Genomic DNA, 24,879 nt, shown 5'->3' with positions numbered 1-24,879 from the left:
GTGGGACTTGTAATGCTTTTGTTAGTGTACTTTTGAAATTTTTAGTGTATTTATGGATTCAACATGTGTAATTAAGAACTGCAATAAAAATCAAGATCTACTGTTATCAACATCAATATATTGCTATGTACACATGATATATGTGGAGAACTTTTCAGCTGTTATAAGGTGGAGCCTGTAAAGGAAATGAGAAGCAAACCCAAAGGGAAAAGACATATCTGAGTATCCCTCTGGACTCAGTAACCTGAAACTCATTACGAATCTGTATTCACTAGAGACACAATGTCATTATCACAGATTTCCACCATAAAATATATGGAGAAATCTTGAAAGCGGGAAGTCATCTGGCAACCTACTTGCAGATGGGAAGGATCACAGTGTAGACAATGACTCACCATCAAAATTCATGAGAAGTTTGTCATGGGAGCCCCTTCTGACCCAAACCAGGTTGTTAGCAGTTGCTAAAAGACAGGGTAGTTTGTGTTACAGATGTAAAACTATCCAGAGGTTGGATCTGAACTGGCAACACCACACCAGGAAAAGGTATCAGATTATATTCACATACTGTTACCACTGTACAGGAATAAATTGTAAACAATGATGAAAATGGCAGAAGATCAATGTGTTAAGAATTATTCACTGACCTGCTAAACATCTTTCTTAAGTAGATGATTGCTTCTAATATCAGTGACAAATATGGATGTAATGAGTTGCAGCACTTAAAAGGATATAATGCAATGATAACCACTTACTCCTTTGTTCTTTATTTGTAGGTCAAGATGTTGTTAAGTATAAAAAGTATCTTATGGATGTACTCTACATTGGTTATAACATATATGTTACCTAAAGGTAAGTCTGTTATGCACAAAACCATTTATTAAAATTTATTTCACTTGACTAATTGGTAAGGTGTTTCCCAGGACTTGAGAAACAACCCAACTCAGGAGATTCAGTTTCTGGTCTTACCTCTGTCACTCTTTTTGATGCACTATGTAATTTTGTTTCCATGTTCTTCTCATTGCTTTACTGATTTATATAGAAAACTCCCGGTGAGTGGGCATGGTTTTGACAAGGTTTTTACGTCTCTGTCTGATGTCTCCTGAGGTTTGTAAGTGCCATTATTATAATTCAAGTAATAAGAAAGAAAGTGCTGTAGGATTACATTGTGTAAAGTGAAATAGATTGCCTTCTCCAAACATTCAAGAATGCATTTTAATCTTTAACCTGTGCTTCTGAAATGTTGGACTTGTTGTTCAGGTACGTCTTGCCACTTCATTCTTTGTGATCCTCTAAGAAGCTGTTTGCAGTAGATGAGGTGGGGCCTGAAAGAGGCACATTTTACTGGAGGACAAGCACCTTCCACGGGAGTTTTAGCCTAGTGCTATGGTGGGGACAGCAACCAGTGCTGGCAGCACAGGAGCAGGGGTAGATTCCTGGGGTGGTCTTGGTCAGGCTGCAGACGTGGTGAATGAAATGAGGGAGTTGCAGGAACACTGGTTCGTCATACCTCCCAGTCAGATCCCAATGCACATACATCATGACACAGCAGCTTTTTGGATCTATAGGTGACAGCTCATACCCTCTTTGTAGTCTTGGTGAAAGGTGTCACATGCAAGTGCGATACAGAGGAAACCAGTAGCCCCAGTTTCTGCTTTGCTCTGTGATCTGTCGAGGAGCAGCTGGGGACATGACTCTGCAGCAGGCAGTCTGGCTGCCATTCCTCTCTTGTGGGGGGTTGCCATGAGCTAACCTGGTGGCAGGTCTCTTGGCTTCTGGGATCTGGAGCAAGGATGTATTAGGGTAGCTGCAGGTCTTTGTTTTGAGTGGAAAGGAGGAGTCCTTGCCATGGTTATTTGAAAGTTTGAGTTTTTAGTAAGGAAAAGGTCCCTGAAGGTGCTGCAGGCTCACAAAATTGGAATGATAGCTTCCCTAAGCCTCAAACTAAGATTTTTCTTTAGTTTTTTGTTGTTGTTGTTGTTGTTGTTGTTTGTTTTTTTTTCATTTTACCTTCTTTTCTTTCCAGCAACTCCTCAAAATGATTTTAACTTTTGGGAAAATCAAATGTACTAATTTTTTTTTCCCAGCTTGAACATTGTTGCCAGCAAAGTCCTTAGGTAGCTGTGTAAGTCCTGCTTAGTGGACCCAACTGAAAAAGAGTGTGGGGTTTTTTTTTCAGGCAAGTTGGGACCACCATCCTCTACTATCTTCTACCATTACTTTCTCCTTAGAGCTGTTTTTTCATTCTTCATTAAACATACATCAGGACAGGACCATTAGACTTGTCCTCAGGGACAACAGGTTCAAAGCTTCAGGTGATGGGCAAGCCACTAAAACTGAGCTCCCATTTTCATATTCATGGAGGCCTCAGACTGATTTGGTTATTAAATGTCAAGCTTTTTTGTCTCCTCAAAGATTTTTACTTAGTAAAACATCTGTACATGTAGACATGCATGAATCTTGGATCCACAGATGATGTTTAGTAATTTGTTCATAGGAGACATTCAGAGAGGCAAAGTAAGCAATTGCCAGAAGAGGTCGTGCAATGTAAGTCTACATGGTGAACTTGGAAGTGTGTTTTTGTTGGTGTGTTTTGTTTTCTTTTGTAAGCTACTTTTACTTAAAGGGGGCTTATAGGAAAGATGGAGATAGATAGGCTTTTTACTGGAGCAGGACAAGAGACAACAGTTTTCCCTGAAAGATAATAGGTTTAGATTGGACATAAGGAAAAAAATTTTTACAGGGTGGTAAGACACTGGCACAGGTTGCTCAGAGAAGTTGTAGAAGCCTCATCCCTGGACGTGTTCAAGGCCAGGTTGTGTGGGGCTTGGAGCAACCCGGTTGTTCTGGTTTGAGAGCCCCGGGATAAAAGTTCTCTGGGGCTCCTGGCACAGGCAGCAGTCATCACAACAGGGGGAGGAGGGGCATCTGTGCCCATGGGGAGGAGAAGATGCGTCAGGTGACCCAAATGGACAGATCATGGTATTCTTTCCCATGTGCTCAGTATATAAGGGCCCCTAAGAAGAGCCCTGAGGCCTTTAGTGCTTGATGGCTGGACGATTGCCATCAGCTCTTCCTCATGTCTCCCTGTGCTGCTGCTGTTCCTGTCCCCTGTTTTCACACTGCAGCACTGTTTGTCAGGACACGTTGCCTTCCCCTGTTTTCCCAGGTGGGAGTGGCATGGGCACTTTAAGGTTTCATTTTCTAATTTTTTTGCGCTGTTATCAGGACTCTAGGCTCGAGTGCTCCTGTCTGCTGCGGGGTCCAGGTTGGGACTCTTTTTCTCGGGACCTTGTTTTCATCCAGAAGGTGTAGGTTCCATATTAACATATTCTCTTGTATCTTTGAATATATTTGCATACTTGTTACTGTTAGTACTATTTTCTTTTTCATTAAACTGATTCCAGGGTTTTTTTCCAACCTCAAGGTCTCTCTCCCTGGTTCTCCTGTTATCCTTCACTAGGAAGGTGGTGAGGGAAACACAGAGAGCACCTGTCAGAGCTTAGTGTTTGGCTCAGCCCTAAACTTCTATACTGGTCTAGTGGGAGGTGTCCCTGCTTGTGGCATGGGGTTTGGAGCTAGATGATCTTTAAGGTCCCTTCAAAACCATGCTGTAATTCTAAGTGATAGCCTTCTTTAAGGTAAAAATATCTGGTTTAAGATGTAGGAAAAGAAAGAGCTACTACCAATAACTAGTCAGCTTCAAAATGATGTAAATGGTAGAAGATCACTCACACAAGGAGAGGTCTAAAGATAAGATTTTTATCTGAAAATCAACCTCAGGATGGAGAACCTGTAAGGAGATAGAATGAGTAAGGCAAGGGAATTGAACAATAAATTTAAACCTAACATTTCTGCTATGACCTATTGAAAGTCTCTTCATGCTTAATTGGGGCATAGTTCCATGGTGAGTCAAACTTCATGAATGTTTTGGATGGGATGGTCCTGCCCCTTTTCTATCCCGTGGTGCTAGATTTTGTGCTTTCCTTAGTTCTGATATTGAAATTTACATAGGTTTATGGCATTTCTTGCAGGTGATTTTTCCACTGGATTAGACCTTTGATCTAATTCATTGCCTTGCCCAAATGCTAGTGCTGGCAGAATTCAGGGATTGTGAGTGCATCACTGGAAATGGGGAGGAGTGAGATGGATTGTTAGAGTGGTGGAACATGGGTTGGCACCTTTAGATGTCCCCACCTTCATCTTTTAGGACGTCTTAAATGGCTTGTGTTCTCTCCAGAGTAAAATTTTTAGTTCTCAAGCAAGTTCTTAATGAACATTCCAGTAAGGGCTTCTCAGGAATATAGACCAGGTTCTGAGTGGTCTTATTTGCCTGAATCTTTCAGAAGGTATTCAGAATGACCTTCATGTTTCTAAAATATACAGTGAAATTTGTGGGTTTTACATTTGAAGTTGGGGTCCATACTTTTGCCATAGACAGTCTTAAACATGTTCGAAGTATAGCCATTGTGAAGAAGAAAAAGATAACATTTTCTTTTTTATGGATTGATCCAATAGAGTTTGTGGTGTCAACTCATATCGTTCTGTTTTGTAGAAATATCAGTCACTTTGTGTAATAACTTTTTTGGAGTACTCTTTTTTTTTAATAAGATTGTCTTTTTTGTTACAAGATTAGACAATGTTTACAAGTACAGTTCTTTCTTTTGTTAAGAAAACACCTTTAAAATAATGTTTCTCTGCATTTTTAAGAGTTAGAGACCTTGAATGTCATCTTTTTCATCTTTTTGAATCCTGAATGTGAATATAAAATTGAAACCTTGAAATCTTTAACAAAAAAGAAATTCCCCTGCTTCTGTTCCCCCAATGAATTGGATCAGTCCATATCATTTAATTACTCCGTATGATTTCATAGAATCATAGAAACATTCAGGTTGGAAAAGACCCTTGGGATCATCAAGTCCAACCTATAACCCTACTCTACAGAGTCCTAAACCATATCCATAAAGTATATCCCCTAACACTACATCTAAACGACCTTTAAACACCTCCAGGGAAGGTGGCTCAACCACCTCCCTGTTCCAGTGCCTGACTACTCTTTCTGTGTACTCTTTTTCTAACATCGAGCTAAAATCTACCCTGTTGCAGTCTGTGGCTGTTCCCTCTAGTTCTACTACCAATTACCTGTGAAAAGAGACCAGCACCAAGCTCTCTGCAGTGTCCTTTCAGGTAGTTGTAGAGTGATAGGGTCTCCGCTCAGCCTCATCTTCTTCAGACTAGACAGCCCCAGCTCCTTCAGTCGCTCTTCATAAGATTTATTTTCTAGGCCCTTCACCAGCTTTGTTGCCCTCCTCTGCACTCGCTCCAGCACCTGGATATCTATCTTGTACTGAGGTGCCCAAAACTGAACACAATACTCAAGGTGAGGCCTCATCAGTGCTGAGTACACGGGGACAATCACCTCCCTACTCCTGCTGGTCACACTGTTTCTACTAAAAGGCAGGGTGCCATTGGCCTTCTTGGCCACCTGGGCACACTGCTGGCTCATATTCAGCTGCTTGTTGATTAGAACCCCCAGGTCCCTTTCTGCCAGGCAGCTTTCCAGCCACACTTCCCCAAGCCTGGGGCATTGCATGAGGTTGTTGTGGCTCAAGTGCAGGACCTGGCACTTGGCCTTGTTCAAGCTCATCCCATTAAACTTGGCCCATCGATCCAATCTATTCAACTCCCTCTGTAGAGCCTCCTTATCCTTGTGCAGATCGACACTCCCTCCCAGCTTGATGTCATCTGCAAACTTATTGATGACACCTCCAATGTCCTTATCAAGGTTGTCAATAAAGATGTTAAACAGAAATGGTCTCAACACTTAGCCCTGTGGAACACCACTTGGGACCGGCCGCCAGCTGAATTTAATTCCATTGACCACCACACTTTGGGCCCATCCATCCAATCAGTGCTTCATCCAGCAGATGGTATGCTCATCCAGGCCATGAGCCACCAGGTTTTTTATGAGCATTCTATGTGGAACAGTGTTGAATGCTTTTCAAAATCTACGTAGACAATATCCACAGCCTTTCCCTTGTCCAATAATTTAATTAAATTTAATTAGATAACTTAATAAATTTAATTAAATAGTCACTTCAATATGATGCATTACAATATTTCCTTCAAAAAGTTTTCAGGCAATCCTCTTGCAAAAGTTTAACATTTTTCTTCTCAGACTCATATGGGAAATCGGTAGTTCTTTTTAAAGTGTAAATCCTGGAATCCGTGTGACTTAATGTTAGGTCATAACCAAACTGAAGCTTAATTTAGAACATTGCAAGTTACAAGTATGCAAAGTTTTATGTGTTCACCCACTAATCATTATTCCCATCTTCGTTTTCTTTTCCACTCTTATCTTGGTGAAGGGTCACGTTCATAAATACCTAGCATGTTTGCATGGTGTGCTCGTTAGATTTTTATGTAGCCACAAACTACATAGGGGAAACTTAGAATGGTCTTGCATGGCTTCTTTAAGACTTGATATTCTCAGAAGATGCATGTCAGGAAGGCAGCAGGAGATACGGTGTAAACTTCTGGGGTCACGGGAGTGCCCTGCTCTAAGACCTTTGCTGTTTGCTCTAGTACATGTGAAGGATTAATGACAGAAGTTCACAAGCAAGGTTTACGCCTGCTCCTAGTGTGGCATTTACTCGCTTTGAGCTAGCTGATGCTAGGGAATTGTAGTTTACAAGCTGGACCTTGTGATTATGATCAATCATGGAGTTTATCTTACCTCCGTTAAGCAACTATTTTTTATGCCATGAGTGCATATGCTTTCATGGAAAAAGCACTAAAAATCCCCTAGACTGCAGTGTGTGATGTGTTCTTTGAAAGGCATGTAAATAATATACCACTTTAAACATCAGTTTACTTGATCATGTTTGAGTTCTGTATGTGCTATAAAGTACACATGTGCATGCCTAAGATCCTGTATACATTATGTTGAGTCCTGCAGCTGAGATTTACCTTTTCCTGGCTTCTTGTGAGTTTCCTGCAGAATATGAAAGTAGTTGGTTATTCATCACTGTATGCCTCCTTTTATTCTGCTTGCTCAAACCACAAATCACCTAGTAAAAAACTCAGTGAGGACTTTTGTTGAGTCTCAGTCTGTTACCTCTGCTGTCAATGTTTCACACAAGTTTTTGTAAACGGTACATTACTTTCAATTTATTGTCTTCAATAAAAGATTTGTGGTTAATGAAAAGACCTCTCTTAGCATTAGTGGTCAGATTAATAGAAGACATAATTTCATTGATCCTTTCTGCTGGTAGGCAGAGCAATATACCATATGTCTAGGCAGGTTTTTGATGAACTAAAAATGAGATTACAGTTTTTTGTCTCATAAATTTGTCTTAAAATAAATAGAAACTTTTATTCTTTAAGCATGTGAGTTTTGTCTTCATACTCAGCATCAACATGCTTTTCAGCTAACATTAATTACACAGCCAAATTGCTCCTGTAAGCACTATCATTTCATTTAGGGCATTCTTTTCTTCAGACTTTTTCTCCTTTACAGACCTACTGATTTGATCATTGTGGTTAAGGTAATACAAAAGGGCAGAATTCTGTTCTTTTTTTTCCTCTTTAGATTTCTGTTTAAGAGTTTTGCAACATTCACAACAGAAAAAAAACCCAACACTGTGCAAATTCTAGGGTAGGAGACTTTGTTCTCAACAAGTTCTTCTGTAGTTTGTCTTGCTCTTCCAAAAAAAGATCTCAAGCTATGTGTCACTGGTAGGATAAGCTGACTTTGCAGCTGAAATGGTGGACTGAGAGGACATACGGCAGTTTTGCTAAGGAAAAAAAGCCATGAAAAGTCAAGCTGGAATGTTTTTCTTTAGAGTGTTCCACACGTCATCATCTCCATGATAAACTGGTAGAAACACATAGCCACAGCTTTAGGTTTGGTGAAAACAAAACAGTAATAAGTTGTGTCAAAATCCTGCCCAGTAAGTAAGACCTGCAAGGACATCACATGAGAGAAGTCTTCATTTTGCATCTGTTCCTGCTGCTTACGCTAATGTTGAAGATGTTTAATATTTAAACAGGGGAAGTCAACAAAAATGCTCAGAACCCAAGGCATGCTATCTACTGAGTCTGCCCATAATCTGACTGCCTTGTGCTGCTCTTGGCCTGACTCTGTAATCCCATCTTCTTGTACAAACCTCTCATTGACTCTGCTGGGAGTTCTGCCAAGATACGTGTTTGTGGCCAGGTGATTTGGACTCAGCTGTACTTTTATTTCTTTATTGTCTGTGTATTTTCCTTAATAAATTAATTATACATGTCTGATACATATTAGTTAGCAACAGAAAAAATGCTTACGTTAATTGCCAACCAATTTAGTAATTTCAAAATCATCCTCTTAAGAGTACATGATATTACAAGTATTCTTGGTTCTACATAGTGGGGTGGTATAAAACAATATTGGCAAATGCTTGCTTTTCTTAGCTTGTGTTCCAATTTATAAACAGTTACAAAATGTTTTGTTCATATTTTTGCACACCATGTCCCTTCTAAGGAACAATCTATCACATAACATTGATAGTGGCTGAAAAGGAGACATGAAGTATAAGCATAGGGAAAATGCTAAAGCAACAAAAAGGCTCTGTGGTTTAATAGAAGATACTGACACTTTCAGCATTGGCCAGTAAATTCTGCTTGACCAACTAACTTGGACTAATGCAAGAAATCAAGTTTTTTGGAAGTGAGCAAGAGCATAATCTGTTCTCATGCTAATTTTTTTATATTTTTTTAACAGGGAAAAATTCTCCCCTCTTGTTCTCCGCTCTTTTTCTTCTCTCTACTTGTCAAAACAAAGAGCATTTACAGAATGTTTTATACTGCTTTCTACAGTTAGAAAGCGTGTTTGTAGCTACATGATCTCCTATTCTGGGATGTAGCCCAGTTTAGGATAGATCTAGTTTGTATATTATAATGATATGTGTTGTTTGCCAAGTCGGCTGTTTGCAAGTTTTTTCAGTCTGCTGATGTGCAGACACAAATTTTAAAGATGAGAAATTTCCTCAGGGTTCAGTGCTGATATTCCAGATCACTCATAACCAGAAAAAACATTCTCAAAAGTTTATTAAATTCTGTCAGTCATTATAATTATAACTAGGTCATTTTTCATTTGAGAAGTTCCTGTAATGTATATAGATGACAAGAAATCATAATAAATACTAAATATTTTTGAAACTGATTTTAATCTCCCACCTGTGTAATTTGGCAGTAATTCCGTCACAACTGATAGGACTGAGTACTCATTCTGTTTCTTTATCTCTACCCACTGCACTTCAGTGATGTTTCAAGAAATTAAAGGTGATATAAAAGGCAGTGTTCCCATACTGTACATCTTGAAGATAAAACCAGTCCTTTCTAGTTTTTAACAATAAGTTGGCTTGAGGTGAGGGAAATAGAAACCCCCCCAAAACCAACAAAATCTCAATGGATTTCTTTTTTCCCCTAAAGAAATGTGTATGCAGTCAAAGCTTTTGAGCTAGTCTTCAGTAACTTTTACAGGCTTGCCTTCAAGCCTTGTGAATTCTCCAGTCTTCAGTTCTATTTCTGATCTGCTTTTGTCTTTACTTGTTTTATGAATAGATTCTTGCTAGCTCTGGGCCCAAAGTGTATGAAGTGAATAGTTTGTTCGACTATTAAATGTGAGTTGTGCTATCAGTGGTCTCTGTTTATGAGTTAATGGAAGAATGAAAATCTCACCACATGCCTGAATCACAGAGTGAGCATCTTGCTGGTACATATGCTCAGAGAGTGCTGTTCCACGTGAACTTTTCAGATGAGCTTTGGGTGCAACGCAGCTGTTTTGGTACAGCACTATCCCATTGTTTTTATACTCCCTCTGGTATAATTAATTTTGATACAGTTGTCTTAAGTGTATCTGCTTGTGTTGCCAAAAATTTCTAGTTAGGTAGTCATGACTAGAAAGGACCTGAGGACTTCCATTCAAACTTCTGAGTCTTCCTTGGTCAGTCCGTTTGTATTTGTTTTTTTTCTGGTTAGTTCTTTATCACCAAAATGCTTAGCCATCAAGCTGATAATTCTTGTATTGAATCTTTTTAGATAATACTACTAATACTTCATCCTGTATAAAGCCATGTGTGTCTGTGAAAAATAATCAATGAGAAATATTTCCCTTAATGTTTTTTTCCTTCTTCTTTTTTCCCCCAAAAAGAAATCTTACACTCTTTATGGAGAGATGATATTTTGGTGATAGACAAATAACTAGATAATTTTAATGTGTTGGTGTCTCCTGTTCCATGTATCACTCTATTGCTGGCTAGTATTTGTTATTGTATTTCTAAACTTTATTAATCCTAGCTCTCTTCAGATTAATAATCAGCACGTTCCACCTTTCAAAAAGTGTTAGAGTGCAGGACAGTGAAAGAATACTGTTGTGCATCAGTTTTAATCTTCATTAAGCTATTATGTATGGTAAAATAATATCACATAAAAAAATAAAAGAAATCCTCTCTTCAGACTGTTGCTGTGTGCAAGTTAGGTGAACAGTAGTCAACTTTTCCCCTCAGGATATTGTCAGATGGAAGCATTTCACTGTAAAGTGTTTACAGCTGGAGATATCATAAAAAATGATAAACGTCCTATCATGTCAAGTTTGAGCCAAGTAGGGACTTTCTGTGCAGTTTACTTCCTTCTTTGCTTTAACATCCTGAAATGCTTTGTTTCTACAATGTGTTAAAATCTCTGATGTTACAACGAAATACTTTTGAAAGAATGACTGTTTGGGAGAATCTCACTGGAAAGGCTTTTGTTTAGGACATATGAAATAAAAAGAGTTAACCCTTAAAAATAATGAAGTGAGAGCTGTTTTGTATGCAAAGTCATGGGCTATGTTTTACTCCTAGAACAGGAGCAAATGAACAATCTCCTGTGAGGTAAGGCAAGGTATAAACATCAGTAGCGCCCCTGTATGCATGCTTTTGGCCAGCAATAGGTGCAAGGTAACTCACCTTTTACTCAGAATGGTCTTCCTCCTATCAAGTAAAAAAAAACCACCACAACCCACCAAAACCAACCCATAGCTCTTAGAGTTCAAAACGGTTTCCAAAGGTGGCCTGTAAGTTGTGAGTGCAGCAAGTGGAGAAAATAGTTCAGAGTAGTGAATCAATTTTGCCCAAACAGAAAAGGACTATATCAGCAGTCTAGGATATCGGTGCAAACTCTTATTTACCTTGCACTGTTACAAGTCCTGTTACAAATCAGGTAAGGTTCATGGATTTCAGATCTTGGATGTCTGTGAATCTTTATATAGCAGTGATATGTATCCGTTTCTGATTTTGCTGTTCCAAAAACATGATTTCCTCTTTATCTACTCCTCCCCTCCCCCCCTTCTTTTTTTCTAGTTAAAGCAGAAAAAAAAACCCTGGTAAAGGGATCCCTCTCTGGAACTTCAGTCCTGCCGTGCTTCTTTTCAACCACGCCCACTATAGCCTCCAGCTATGCAGCTGAGTATCTTCGAATCAAATGGTCAAAGGTTGAACTGGATAAAAGTGGAAAAGATGCAAAGGAAACCACAGTTCTGGTGGCCCAAAATGGCAACATCAAAATAGGTCAAAGCTACAAAGACAGAGTCTCTGTTCCGTCCCATTCAGAGGAGACCGGTGACGCTTCGCTGACTATCTCTAAACTGCGCGCAAGTGATGCAGGAGTGTATCGCTGTGATGTTATGTACGGAGTTGAAGACACACAAGGCATTGTATCATTGGCTGTTGCAGGTAAGGATTTATCTAGCTCATTTGTAGTTGACAGTGATTCCAATTAAAACAGTAAAAATTAGTAATTAACGCATAACTAGAGAGCATTTAAAGGAGTGTTGTTAGCTTTCCATCACCCTTCCTTCACTATTCACTCTTCCCATTGTCCTTCTATCTTTCATTTATTCTTATGAATCTTTTCCAATCCATAGTTTATATCCTTCCCAGTGGATTTATATCCTTTGCAACACAAACTCCTTTGTGCATTTTTTTAAGGGATACGTCTGAAGTTTTCTCAAACCAGATCTTTTGAAGCAAGACACGTATTTGTACTGATATATCTGTCTGAAAATATTGATGTCCTTACAGGAAGACAAACTCTGCAGGTGCAGAAGCATTTTCTCTTCAACTGATGTGTAGGACAAAAATAAGCATCTGCCTTGCTACTGTAGCTGTGGTTGGCCATATTGGCAGTTGATGTATAAAACCTTAATGCCAGCAAAGCTGGAAGCCATCCTAATAGGAATGTCAAGTGTAAAAGAAGAGTGTCTGTTGTTCCCATAATAAAAGTTGGGATGATAGGAATAAAGAAGAAGCTGTAGGAAAACAAGAACAGAGGTGGCTTCTAATGTTCTTCCACACAGAGGATCCAGGGCTAAGATTTTGCTTGCCATCACCATAAGGAAATTGCCTCCAAAACTGAGAGGGCAAGAAGCACATAAGTAAAGAGATCGAAGAGAAAGGACTTTCAAAACCATGTAAGTGACAAAAGGAGCATCTGATCTGTAGGTATTTTGCTCCTAAGGGCCTGCTTATACAGCATGGTAAATACAGCATAAAGACCACTCCAGAGCCTAGTGCTGTATAGCCCTGTCAGTCTGGTGCTGAGCCTGGGCTGCCAAACCATGCTGAAAGGCAGGATGTATTAGCCCAGGCTCTGTGACATGCATTTGCAAATTTTGTACCCAAATTACTCTGTGTGCTTAGAAGAACACTGAGCTGTGTGGATGTACCAGCTTGCATGAGCCTTAGTTTGGACTCTACCTTACACTCCTTTTCATTTAGGTGTGTTTTGGAAGTTCAGTATTTAGTCGTATAACTGAATCCCAAGCCAAACTTTAATACAGGCTGATGGAAATTGTGGCATTGGCAAGATTTTTTTATGTGAGCTTAATACTACATTGTTCTTCCAATATGCTTAACCTAACTTGAACAGTCTTTTGGCATTGATTCAATGAAAGGTTTTGAAGGTATGATCTTAATTTTGAAATAGAATAAATCAGTGTAACCATTAATGACAGTATAACTTAATAAACTGTGTAGTCCTAATGGCAAGAGCAAAAGAAATCCTGTTTTGGACATTGCTTTTCAATAACTAGTGTAACTGGCATTCCTTATTCCTTTTCAAGTGTTCCCTTGACCACACATCTACATCCAGGAGGAGCAGATGTTTGCTACAAATATATCTGAGGATATATGGCAGTGCTTCAGCTTCAGTAGTTAGTGCTCCTGAAAAAACACTGCAGTTTGATGAGCTTACCAGATTATTTTTTTTTACTCGAAAGAAAATTTCACACTGCATTCATTCACTCAATTTTCTTTCTGCAATTGTTATTTTGTATGATTGCTTTAATGTCGAAGTCTCAGGAGGCAGGAAAAAGACATATCTTGACCCCAATGGAAAATAACATTTTTAGATTGTCACTTTTGCACGCTATTCTTCATATCCTACATTAAATAATCAAATGCCATTTATCAGAAGGATTGCATATGAATGTTGCTGCTCAAACCTTCTGCCCCCACTTCAGTAAAGCTTTATTTTTTGTGTGTGTCATTTCAACTGTTAGAATCATAGACTCATAGAATGGCCTAGGCTGGAAGGGACCTTAGAGATCATCTAGTCCAACGTCCCTGTCATGGGCAGGGATGCCACCTCTCGACTAGACCTGGCAACACATGGGGACCGAGCAGGAATCGAACCCGCGACTTCGGTGTTGGTCCTTGTTGCCAGCACCGTGCTCAAACCACTGAGCTAACCGGTTAGTAAATAATAAAACACCCTCCATAGTACCCAATGCAATTTTTTTCCGTTATGTTGTCTTTTTGAATCTGTACCCTAAAGTGATAACAATTGGAGAAGTGTGATCTTCTGTACACTCTCTTTATGCATTCTTCTCCAGAATGGTTCAGCACTATACTTTGGTCAGTTCTCCTGCATGGAGCTGGGGCGGCTGCATGTAGGGTGAACTATGAAGTTAAAAATTATCACCAGTTTTGCTATTCTGCAAACTTTATGCTCATCGCAAATGAAACATAAAATGCATTTGTGTAGCAGTCTTCCTCTGAGGACTGAGCGGGCACATGTTGCTTTAACTTCTCAGTGGGTTAAAGTATGCACCAAAAGTGGTAGCTCTGGCTCAGGGAATACTTACTTGCAGCTTACTTACAGCTTAAATCTTACTTCAAGTGAAGCAGAATAATTTTATTAAGGATAGAAAGCTTCTGCAAAATTCCATGTGAGGCAGTTCAGGTGTAGGAAAAAGTGTTACTAATGATTCAGAAAGCAACATTAATCTATTCCTTCAAGTGCAAACACTGTTATGTGTGTTAAAACTAATTTAATAACTGGACAAATGAAGCAGGGCAATGCTTATCTGCATCGTTCTGCTGAAGTAGGTGAAACTACTCTTCTACTATCATAGTAACTTGATGGGGTTTGTGTGATTGTTCGAGCATTTTTAAACCAAAGCAGGACTTGAGTTCTAGGTATTTGCAGGATATCAATTTGTTTTACAGACATTCCCTCATTTAAAGCTTCCAGACAAAAAGCACATTCCAGTATCGATGAAGCCAAGTAGATAAGCTTAGACAGCTGTGCTGTTCATTTTTCAAATCAAATTTTGCAAGTGAGATAATAGATAACAGTGAGAGCTAACTAGAATAAGAAAGAAATTACTGTAATTGCTCTTTCTGTACTTTCATTTAGGTATGTTAGGAATATAAAACTGCGGTTGAACCCATTGTGCGTCAGGTGAAAGTATTTTACCAGTGGTGGAGTGTGTTGTGACTGAAAAATGGGATTTCTAAGAAAGAATAATTTTCTCTTCTAGTTGTTCCCAAGTTAAGCTGTACACAAGTTTAATCACCCACGTTGCCTTTGTTTCTACATTGCATATTTCTACTGCATCATTTTTTGATGTCAAGTCTTCCTAAAGAATGGCAGGATATTGGAAACTGCTATAATCCTGTGCTTTTTCTTTGCTTGGATTATAGGCACAACCTATGCCAGCTGCTTGGATACCAACAGCTACTTATGTCCTGTTCACTAGGAACTCAGCCATCACCAGGATGCTCTGGCTTAACATGGTATCTTCTAGGGGGCCGGTTAGCTCAGTCGGTTGAGCGTGGTCCTGATAACACCAAGGTCACAGGTTTGATTCCTATTCTGTCCCCATGTGTTTCCTGATCTAGTCGAGAAGTGGCGTCCCTGCCCATGACAGGGAGGTTGGATTAAATGATCTCTAAGGTCCCTTCCAGCCCAAGCCAGTCTATGATTCTATCTACTGAGCAGTGCTTACCTGTATGTGCATCATAAGCTTGTGACAGAGGTGAAATAATTTGATTTGAACTCTAAACTGCTCAGCTTAAAACTTAAGTTTAAACTGCCTGAGGGTGTAAGAGTGGTTATGTTCATGTTACTAACCAGGGTGACTCAGCTGTCTGTACAGTCCTGGGGATCTGATCTGGGAAAGTCCTGACTATGTAGGAGTAGAAGGTCACTTAATCCAGTTTCTTTGGTATTGCAAGTAACCATGCTACATGCTGTGCTACATGCCTTTATTAGTCCCAAAATCAAGGGAAAGCACTCATGGGTTATCAGGTGCTATTCATATCTAATCTCTAAGATCGGTGTACAGATAGAATTGTATCCTATATGTTACTATTTTCATTTTGCAGGTGATGAAAGTGTAAGAGAGAGGAGTGAAACACTTAGTTTTAGCCCATGCAGGAGCATTCTGGGCAGCCAGATGCCTACCCTGCTCATTAATTATAACTGTGGAGCCATCCTTGAGATGGGGGACAGCACCAGTGGCAACAAGTCTTCAGGCTCATGCAGAGGGGCAGTTTTATCACACTCTATACCTCCTTTCCTGTTACTGATTATGGTAAATGCTTTTCTTACACCTTGGTTGCTGCTGTAATTACATCGACTTCTCAGGCAGGGAAACTTTATGTTCAAAAGGGATCTAAGAGTATTATGGTGTTATATGCCTCAGTTTCTTACAAGAAGAGAAATATGCAGAACAAGTCATTCATATTAATTTTTCCTTACACATGTTATCTTCTCTGTATGTATTAATGATATTTTCCCTTTTCCTTGGGAGCAGCTCTTCATTTGTCAGCTCTTGTAATTTCATCTTTCTACGGTGTTTTGAGCTTTTCTTCTGACTCTTCTTGATGGTATTAAACCCACAAGTCAAACTGTCTCATGTTAGGAGTCCTTGACCTCACAGTTTTTTAAATGTTTAATGTTATCTTTGTTCAGCCACTGTTGTCTGAAAATGCTGGGTCTTGGGACCCTTCAGGTACTGAAGGGAGGTGGTTTCCGCTTAATAGCTCACACTGAGTTATCACTGCCTTCCCACTTTAAGCTGCTTTTGGACACAGGTGGGTTTTCGCTATATCCTGGTAGAGACATTTGGGAACAAGGTGGAGGTTGTTGGCCATCAGATAATGCCTTCTGAAGACCATGACCAAGTGTTTCTTTGCCTGCTAATGGTTACTGAATGAAATTTCACAAGCTTGACTTGGATGCCAATTCTGAAATTAGGAAACTTGAAGTCAGGATGGGATTTAATTCACCTTTGACATTTTAAGGTTGTATGTGTAGTCTAAGCTAAATGCACAGGCTTGTGCTACCTTCAACTTCTCTCCGATGAGAGTCTTGGGTGAGATGAGCTCTCTGATGGTCCATATTCCCGGTCACCGTCAGAGATATTTAGACGACCAGTTGAGACTAGACTTGTAACCTTTAGACAATGCAAACTTTGTTGCACTGAATCCTAGAGGGGATTTTGTAAAAGTATTGCTGTACCTCTTTATGTCCCTGTTTATTCCTTATCTCTAGTTATACAAAGTCCATGTGTCTAAAATAGTTTTGAGATACTTTGTAAAAATCTGACGTGGAAGTGCAGTGTAACAGTACTCTTCATTCTGGAACATAATTGAATATTTAATGAAATTATTGTTTGCTATGATAATGACATGATATTGGACAATAAAAAATAACAGGTATGACTAAGTGTAATCAAAAAGAAAAAGTCTGAATAAACCATTCATTTGAATTGATCTTTTGTTATCAGCCTTGGAGATGAGTTTGTTTAAACGAAGCAAAGTGGCAAATGGGATCCTGCCAATTTTGTTCTTCATTTTTCATATCTTCTCAGTGAACACTTTTTACCAATAGTGAGACGACTTTATTCTTTACCTACTGTTTTGGAGAATACTGTTTTAATGGCTCTTATTTTGGTCATTGGACTCTGCTGCAAGTCTGAGAGACCCTTTTAGTCTTTTTAGTTTTGTTTCACACTTTTTTTTTTTTCGAAAAAAAACAAAAAAAAAGCCAGTAAAAAAATTCTAAGCTTAAAATACTGACCTCGTTAATGGAAAGAAGCAGCAATTAGGGAAGCAGAGTAGATGGTAATTCACATTTTCATTTTTATGCAAACTCTTCTTTCTTGCAGGCATTATGATGATAATAAATGGGTGTTGTTTCCGGTGTGGGAACACTGCCATTCAGTTGTGCTATTAGCCCTGAGAGATTGTGTGTTGACAACCTAATTGATTTATTCTTGCTACAACCAGAACTCCCCTTCATTATCTCTTAAGTATGGCATTTGAAGAGATGCTTTTATTTAATATTTTAGACTCATCTGTCTTGAAACCTTGCTGCCTTGTGATGTTGAACTTCCATGCTTCCTTGCTAACAAAGTTAACATGAGCTGCTGTGCTTCTAAGCCTGTATTTTACTCTCCTGCATCATGAGTCCCAAGGAATGTCTGACTTCTCTAGCTGGGAAGAAGAAAACACAATGAGTAGCAACCATCAAAGGATAGGAGAGGGAAATTTATTTCTAGGAGAAAAAGACCCCAGGGTCTACATGCAATGCATGTCAAGAACAGAGAAGTAAATGTTCCGGTCAAGCTGCCGTGTCCTTCACACAGAGACTGGGAGCATGGCAGTTCATGGATGGGCTGGGGGAGTTTCTGCATTGGGCTGAATGGAGGACATTTGGCAGGAGAGCTCTGAGCCCAGGCAGCGCATGGAATGCCTTCACATGCAAGGTGGTAGAGCAGAGGCCATGACTAATGGCTAAACTGGTTTTAGGATATTGGACATCCCCCAATATGAGGACAGTTCTGAGAGGCTGTGTTGGGTTTTTAAAAGTAATTTTAATTTAAGTAGCAGTAGTCTTGTGTGACCTAGTGTGTTGCTGTGCAGAGATAATGGGGGGGGGCAGGTGTTCCCACTGCCTATTTGGAGGTTAGTACAGGTATAAAGAAGCCCTCCTCCCGAGAAAAATACAGCTAAAGCTCATCATCAGTTGATTTCGTCATCTGGACTAACTTGGCCAGAGAAGCTCACTTGCATTTGCAGTTCTGTGAGGACAGATGCAAAGATTTTTGTGTGGAGCAGCGACGTGTAAGTAAGTGCAAGAAGTTTCTGTCCCCGGAGAGAGGCAGGCGCTGGGGCTGGCAGAGCGGAGGAGTTGGTATGCACTTTCTCTCTCCACAGTGAGGAGTTCCCTGAGACGTCTGGCAAGGGAACTCCTGCAGAATCAAGGCGAGCCTGTTCTCAGGTTGCCAAAGCGTAAGAACAGGGGTCAGAAGATGGGTGCAAAACCTCGAATGAGAACACAGATGAATTATTCATGCAGGAAGCTGGAAATACTGCCTTATTCCTCCTTTTCATACAGTGCTCATTCCTGTAACCTCTATTTTGGCTTGTGTTTGTCATGTAAATTGTCTTCTTCGTTAAAGACAGGGAGGATCACAACACTGTGTGGCAGCTTTGACAGAGGGTTGGGGTTTATTTTAGGGGTCTGCACCACAGTGGCTAAAGGTTTGAAAGTGAAAATTAACAGAATTAACAAGCACTATTATAATAATATTTTCTCTTTAGATACTCTTTGCTGTGTGAGACAACTTTTGAAATTCAGGCTTTACGTGAATTCAAGAGTCCATGTTGCAGCAGTGTGAGCTATCTGGTGAAAGTGAGTTGCGATTTATTAGCAGTTAGGAGCCCTTCATCTGAACTTCCACAGGGTTTTACTGCATGGTACCCTGTCAAGCAATAAAGCCAAGTTGCAACCCAAAGGTGTGAAACCACAGAACCAGGCTCTTACACATGGAAGCCCTAGTGTATTTAAAATGAAATACTGTATGTTTTCGTTTTCTTGTCTAAGGCAGAGATAAATGATTGAAAGACATTCCTTCTTGTTCAGACAGAAGCAAATTTTGGATGCTACAAATTACTTTCTTGTGAGTGCTTTTTCTTGCAGATGCTGCTACTCCTTCTTATAATTACATTAACTTTGTTTGCCAGATGTTCAGCGACAATATAATACTGCTGTAGTCTGTTTTTCAGTTGCTTTATTTGTTCCTAGGACAACTCCTTTCTTGCTTTTTTGTTCAGAGAGGGAATAGACAAAAGGAAAAAAATCCTTTACAAATGTTTTAAAGTGCAAAAACTCGGGCAATGGATTTCACCCCTCTCTCTGTCTAACTGAAACAATGAAAGTCCTGCACTTTAATCTTCTTAGCCCCAGGGGGTCTTCTAATTATTGCAGCTGTTGCACAGGCTTATACATACTGACATCCCCCTTCCATTCATCTTGGAGGCTCTTTTATGTCCATTAGCTCCTCACTGGAAATGGAAGAGCCTTCAGCTCTAAGAATAGGTGAAGTTTACCTTTCGGATCAGGGTGAGGAGAACAAAGCATTCTCCAAGTTCCTTTCCAGGATTTACAAATGACCAAAGGCTATTCTCAGCACTGTAAAAACTACTTTAAATGGACAGTGATATGAACTCTTTAGTCCTGCCTTATTCAGGTGTCACAGGGACCCCAAACATATCCTTGCTAGTAAGGGCAGTGGTTGCTTCCACTCTGGAAAAATGAGGTGAGATAGCTGGTTGTACAGAATGGACTTGTACATTTAAGCAGTAGGAAGCTTAAAAAAAAATACAAGTTCAGAGAAATATGTTGCCATCTCCTGTGGTTGTACTGAGAATCAGTGCTCTTGTACCCAGAAGAAGTCATAGCATCCGTGAATCACAGAATATCTTTGTTTGGAAGAGATTTTTTAAGATCACTGAGTCCAGCCATTAACCTAGCACTGCCAGGCCACCGCTAAACCATGTCCCTAAGCAAACTTATGAAAAACACAAACCAAAACAAACAAAAAAACCTCAATGAAAAAAGAGACAATTAATCTAATTTAATCTAAAATAAATTTTAGTTAAGATTAAAAGAAACAAATTGTTTTACATACTTGGGAATTTCTGGTTTGACCCTTTTAGAGTCAATGTCAAATATTGTACACTAAAGGAAAGAAGGCTTAAAATTTTTCTGTATATTCAACAATAGCATTCAGTAAAGCCAGATGCCCAGCTTGTGAATATTATTATGAGTTCATTCAAATCAGAGTAGGTGTTTTATTTGTTTCTGTTATGAGCTCTGTAAAACTTGCCCATTTCTTATTTCTAGACCCAGAACACCAAGAAGATCACTTGAACTTGCATTTTTATTTGCTACTGTACCACTGAGTTGCATAATGCTCATTTATACCAGCAGATTATTTGCTCACAGTGTCAACCAATGTTACTAAATTCTAAACGTGTTAAAATAAATATTGTAATGCAAACCACAGCTTTAAAGAAAATAATAGTTTTCTAATTTTAAGCATCTAATTTAAAAAAAAAACAAACACAAAAAACCCCAAACCAAAACCAAGTTGTGACTATTTTCTTTTTATGTTGTCAGGAAGTGCTCTGTGTCAGACACATGGTAAAGGACTGTGTTGTTTAGGGTACACAAAACCAAAATACACACACACACATAAAAATACATGCATGTAAGGTTTTGCGCATATTAAGAGAGTATAAATGGTATGTAAATTTGCCCTAACCAGGCAATGGAGGGTGTCCTATATCAGATAAAGTGCGGGGATAGAGGAGTCAGTAAATATACCTCTCTGTCATTCCCGTTCAATCTCCCCTGATACAGATAGTTTGTATTAAGAAAATGTTCTTGATGCTGTCTCGAGCAGTCATGGATGTCTCTCATCCATGCTGTTACGTCCCTTGGACTCCCAGCACAGGATGAAGATGCCCATTGGAAGTGTTATCCCTGGTCTTTGCTAGTTCCTGAAGTCTGCCCAGAAATTGGAAGACTGTTTTGGGGCCTGAGCGCTAATCTGAACGAATCTACCAATTTAACAGTCTTGATGACTGACGTACAGGCACCTAGAATATTTAATTTAGCAATATAAACATAGCCATAATTTTTCAAGATATCACCATTGCCAAACAAGGCTCTGGTCCATTTGAAGGTGAAATGACAGTGTTGATTGGAAGAGGCGGTTTGTAATGGATTCTGAAAAGGCTTTTTTGGGGGCACTAGTGGTCTGTAAGCTTCTAGTTAGTAGCTGCAGCTGGTGTGTGACTGTATTAAATGATGAAATATGGAAATGTCCAGAATTTCCTCTTCTATTCCCTGTTTCTCTGCCAGAAGCCTTGATAAAACCAGTATCTGATGATCGAGGTTTAACTTCCCCGTGAATAGTTTTCACATAATGTATTATATTTTAACTTCAGAAAACTTCTTAGTCAATCACAAAAAGAGGAAAAAATATGTATTTTCTATTTATTGGCCATATCCAGACCTTTGACAAGTAGCAAAATTTTACTGAATTTGTCTGCTTGAGAAAAAGTATTTTAAAGTACATTGGAACCTCTTGAATCAACATTTTATTAAGTTAAACATATTTCTGTTTACTCATAAATCAGCAGACTTTCTTGAACAGTGCTGTCATAACAAAGACTTCTTGTTAAGTTCATTATTACTACAAGGTCACCATTTCCCAAAGCTTTATTACAGTATGTTATTTCCTCATCTTGAAGTAGTCAAATAAAGTCATCAGAGAAAAAAAAAATTACAGTTTATTTTTCTTCCTTTGTAGCCCTTCTGTGTAGCGGATGTTTTATGGTGTTGCAATGCTTCTGAAGGTTTTAGAGTCCAATAAATGAGGTTAAATGTTATTTTTCAGACATAATCAGGGGACAACCTTTTGATGCTAAACTGTAAAAGACACTGGAAAAGGGAGGAAGTGACTTTTCAAGGCAGAATATCTGTTTTCCACCACTTTAGAGTTGGTGGCCTTTATGGTTTTTTTCTTAGGTGTGCATGTGTATCTGTTGCTGAATTCGGTGGGAATTATGTGTATAATAGAAAGCAGAATGTGGCTTCTGGACACATCCTGCCTTAACCAAAACCATCTTAACTCTGTGCCTCCCTCTCCAAACGTCTGATGTTCTCAAGTAACTTTTGAAATCATTGAGATTCTTTCCAGAGTCAGAAAGGCTGAAAATAAAACCAAGCTTTTGATTTTGTTTGTGTAATTTGTAGCATGTGCAGGAAAACATGGTTATGAAAAATTGAATAACAGCCATATATTTATAAATGTTGTATTTGCAGTAAGCTTTGATGCATAGGAACAGACATCAGGACCATCATCACCGCTTAACAAACCTGTATTAAAAGCACTGTTTTTCCCATGTCCCCATTGGTCACATATCTCACTGCAGCTAGCAAGTGTCAGGCTCTCAAGAGATTCACTGTTTTAACTTCTGTGTGCAGTGACTGCAGTGGACTGCTTTTTAAGCAGTCTATTTTTAAGCCCACTTTTTCTAAGAACTAGATGTGCTCAATCTTGTCTGCTCACACAGTTTGGCTTGCAATTGGATGTGTCATGTGAGCCAATAAGTCAACATGTCAGGTAGTACCATTAGCATCAGCATCCTTACCTGCAATGCTAATAGTCAACCAGCACTTAGAACTGGAAGAGTCCAGTTAACTGTGAGATATTATTGACATATTTTAGCATTCATTCTCCCTTTTGATCACTTTTTTTTTCTGTAATACAGCAGGGAAAATGCATGCATGGTTTAATTACCTTTTTTCTCTGTATATAGTGACTATAATTTCGTAAACTATTAATGATGTGCTATCATATGATTACTGGTAGCAGCCACTAGAGGGAGGGACATCATTTACATGATAACATATGTCTTTGCCTTCTACTATTATTAACGTACCCATCTGTTTTCAGCATTGTAACAATACCTAAGTGAATTTACTGTATGGTAATGATTGCAGAAACAATGCAAAATGTGTCACAACTGTAATTTTTTTTTTTTTTGGTCTTCTCAGGTGTTGTATTTCATTATCGTGCAGCAACCAGCAGGTATACTCTGAATTTTACACAAGCTCAGCAGACTTGTCTGGACAACGGGGCTGTCATAGCAAGCCCAGAGCAACTGAAAGCAGCCTATGAAGATGGATTTGAGCAATGTGATGCTGGCTGGTTGTCTGACCAGACTGTTAGGTGAGATATTTAAGAGGTCTCTTGACAGTTTCCCAAAATTAATATGTTTTGCTTGTACAGACTTAAAATGCTGACAACTTAATAATAAATATGAGCATGCTGTATTTCAGGTATCCAATTAGACATCCAAGAATTGGCTGCTTTGGAGATAAAATGGGAAAGAAAGGAGTCAGAACATACGGGCGCCGTTTTCCTAATGAAACATACGACGTGTACTGCTATGTGGAACACATGGAAGGTAGGATAGGTCCATATTTACTCTGCACTGCAACATATAAAAAATGACTGGGGATTCTTATGTGGAAAGGCAAGGAAATAAATTCTGTGAAAAATAAGTTCTAGCTGGTTTGAATCCAAAGAGGACTGCTGAATGAAGTGAACCTATAGTTTGTGGTCTAGCAGGCCTTAATTAAAGGCAAATGTGGAGTCTACAAAGAGATATTCAGGTTTAAAGCTTCTATACTTAGTGCAGTATATCTCACAGAAGTTGCTGCTGAAGCATCTTGGGTTTTGAATGTTATAAAAGGATTTTCAACGAAATGCATTTAATGTTTGAGAAGCTATATATAATATATATTTAATTGGATATATTTTTCAAAAAGAGGCGTCAAGAAAGAAACAAAAAACCAGAAACTTTGGAGTGAAGAATCTGAATCTTCTTTAGTAGAATTCTTTGCAATTCTGTAGTACAAGTATAATCTTTGTAAAAGCTGCTAATTAAATGGCTCTAATGCAGCAAAGCGATTATAATTCTGCCACATGGTGACTATGAACCACAGATTATATTGTGAACCCCATAGTACTTTGTATTCCATGTTTAGGCTGTATGATCAGTTTTTATTCTATGGAGAAGTAGACAATAAAAAGAAAAAACGTGGTAATTTTTTCTGTGATTGTGCAGTTAGTATGAACAAATCTCCATGTTTTAGATGTGATGCTATAATCATTTCTTACAATCTCTCTTCTGGAAGTGAATTTAACTATCCTTTCAGTGGGCCTATAGATATGTTCCAGACACCAGATATCCTTATGCTTAGACAGTACTGTGACTAGTTAAATATATACACTTAAAATATAAATGTAGAAATAGCCTTTCCTGTCCTGTAGCCTTCTGAGTTTGTTTTTTTTTTTTTTGGCTTTGTGCTGGTTATGCACATAGGAACTTAATTTTAGTACAGAAATACTTTGCAACCAGGACCAAAGTACAGTTTCCATTTACTGCAGTGGTCTGAGTGTGTCATGCTGTTTCTGTCTTGATAGGTTTCTGTACCATACCGGTTTTGCTGTTTATTTCTAAAAAAAGTACTTATAGTTCCTAATAAAGTATCTTTTGGGCTGAACCTTGATTGATATATATTTAGCTTAGTGCTCCTGAAGTCAGTTGCACATAAATCAGCCATGGCTTTGAGCAAGCCTGCCTTTGTATGTGTACATATACTTGTAACAAGCAATTGCAGAACAGTTGCTCAGTGTTTGTTTAT

At 38.9% G+C, this 24,879-nt stretch overlaps 1 protein-coding gene across 1 annotated transcript; it reads left to right on the top strand.

The window, feature by feature from the left end:
- Positions 1-5,713: 5,713 nt before the first annotated feature.
- On the top strand, positions 5,714-23,636 carry LOC104277294 (versican core protein-like; the record flags this gene model as incomplete). Its single annotated transcript, XM_009873894.1, has 4 exons — positions 5,714-5,927; positions 11,388-11,753; positions 23,224-23,398; positions 23,509-23,636. Coding segments are annotated over 4 exons (883 nt in total), but the record flags the coding sequence as incomplete, so codon positions are not given.
- Positions 23,637-24,879: the final 1,243 nt, after the last annotated feature.

This window comes from Apaloderma vittatum, unplaced genomic scaffold (assembly GCF_000703405.1).
Source record: "Apaloderma vittatum isolate BGI_N311 unplaced genomic scaffold, ASM70340v1 scaffold10870, whole genome shotgun sequence".
NCBI classification, from domain to species: domain Eukaryota; kingdom Metazoa; phylum Chordata; class Aves; order Trogoniformes; family Trogonidae; genus Apaloderma; species Apaloderma vittatum.
This window is presented reverse-complemented; position numbering and strand designations above follow the sequence as displayed.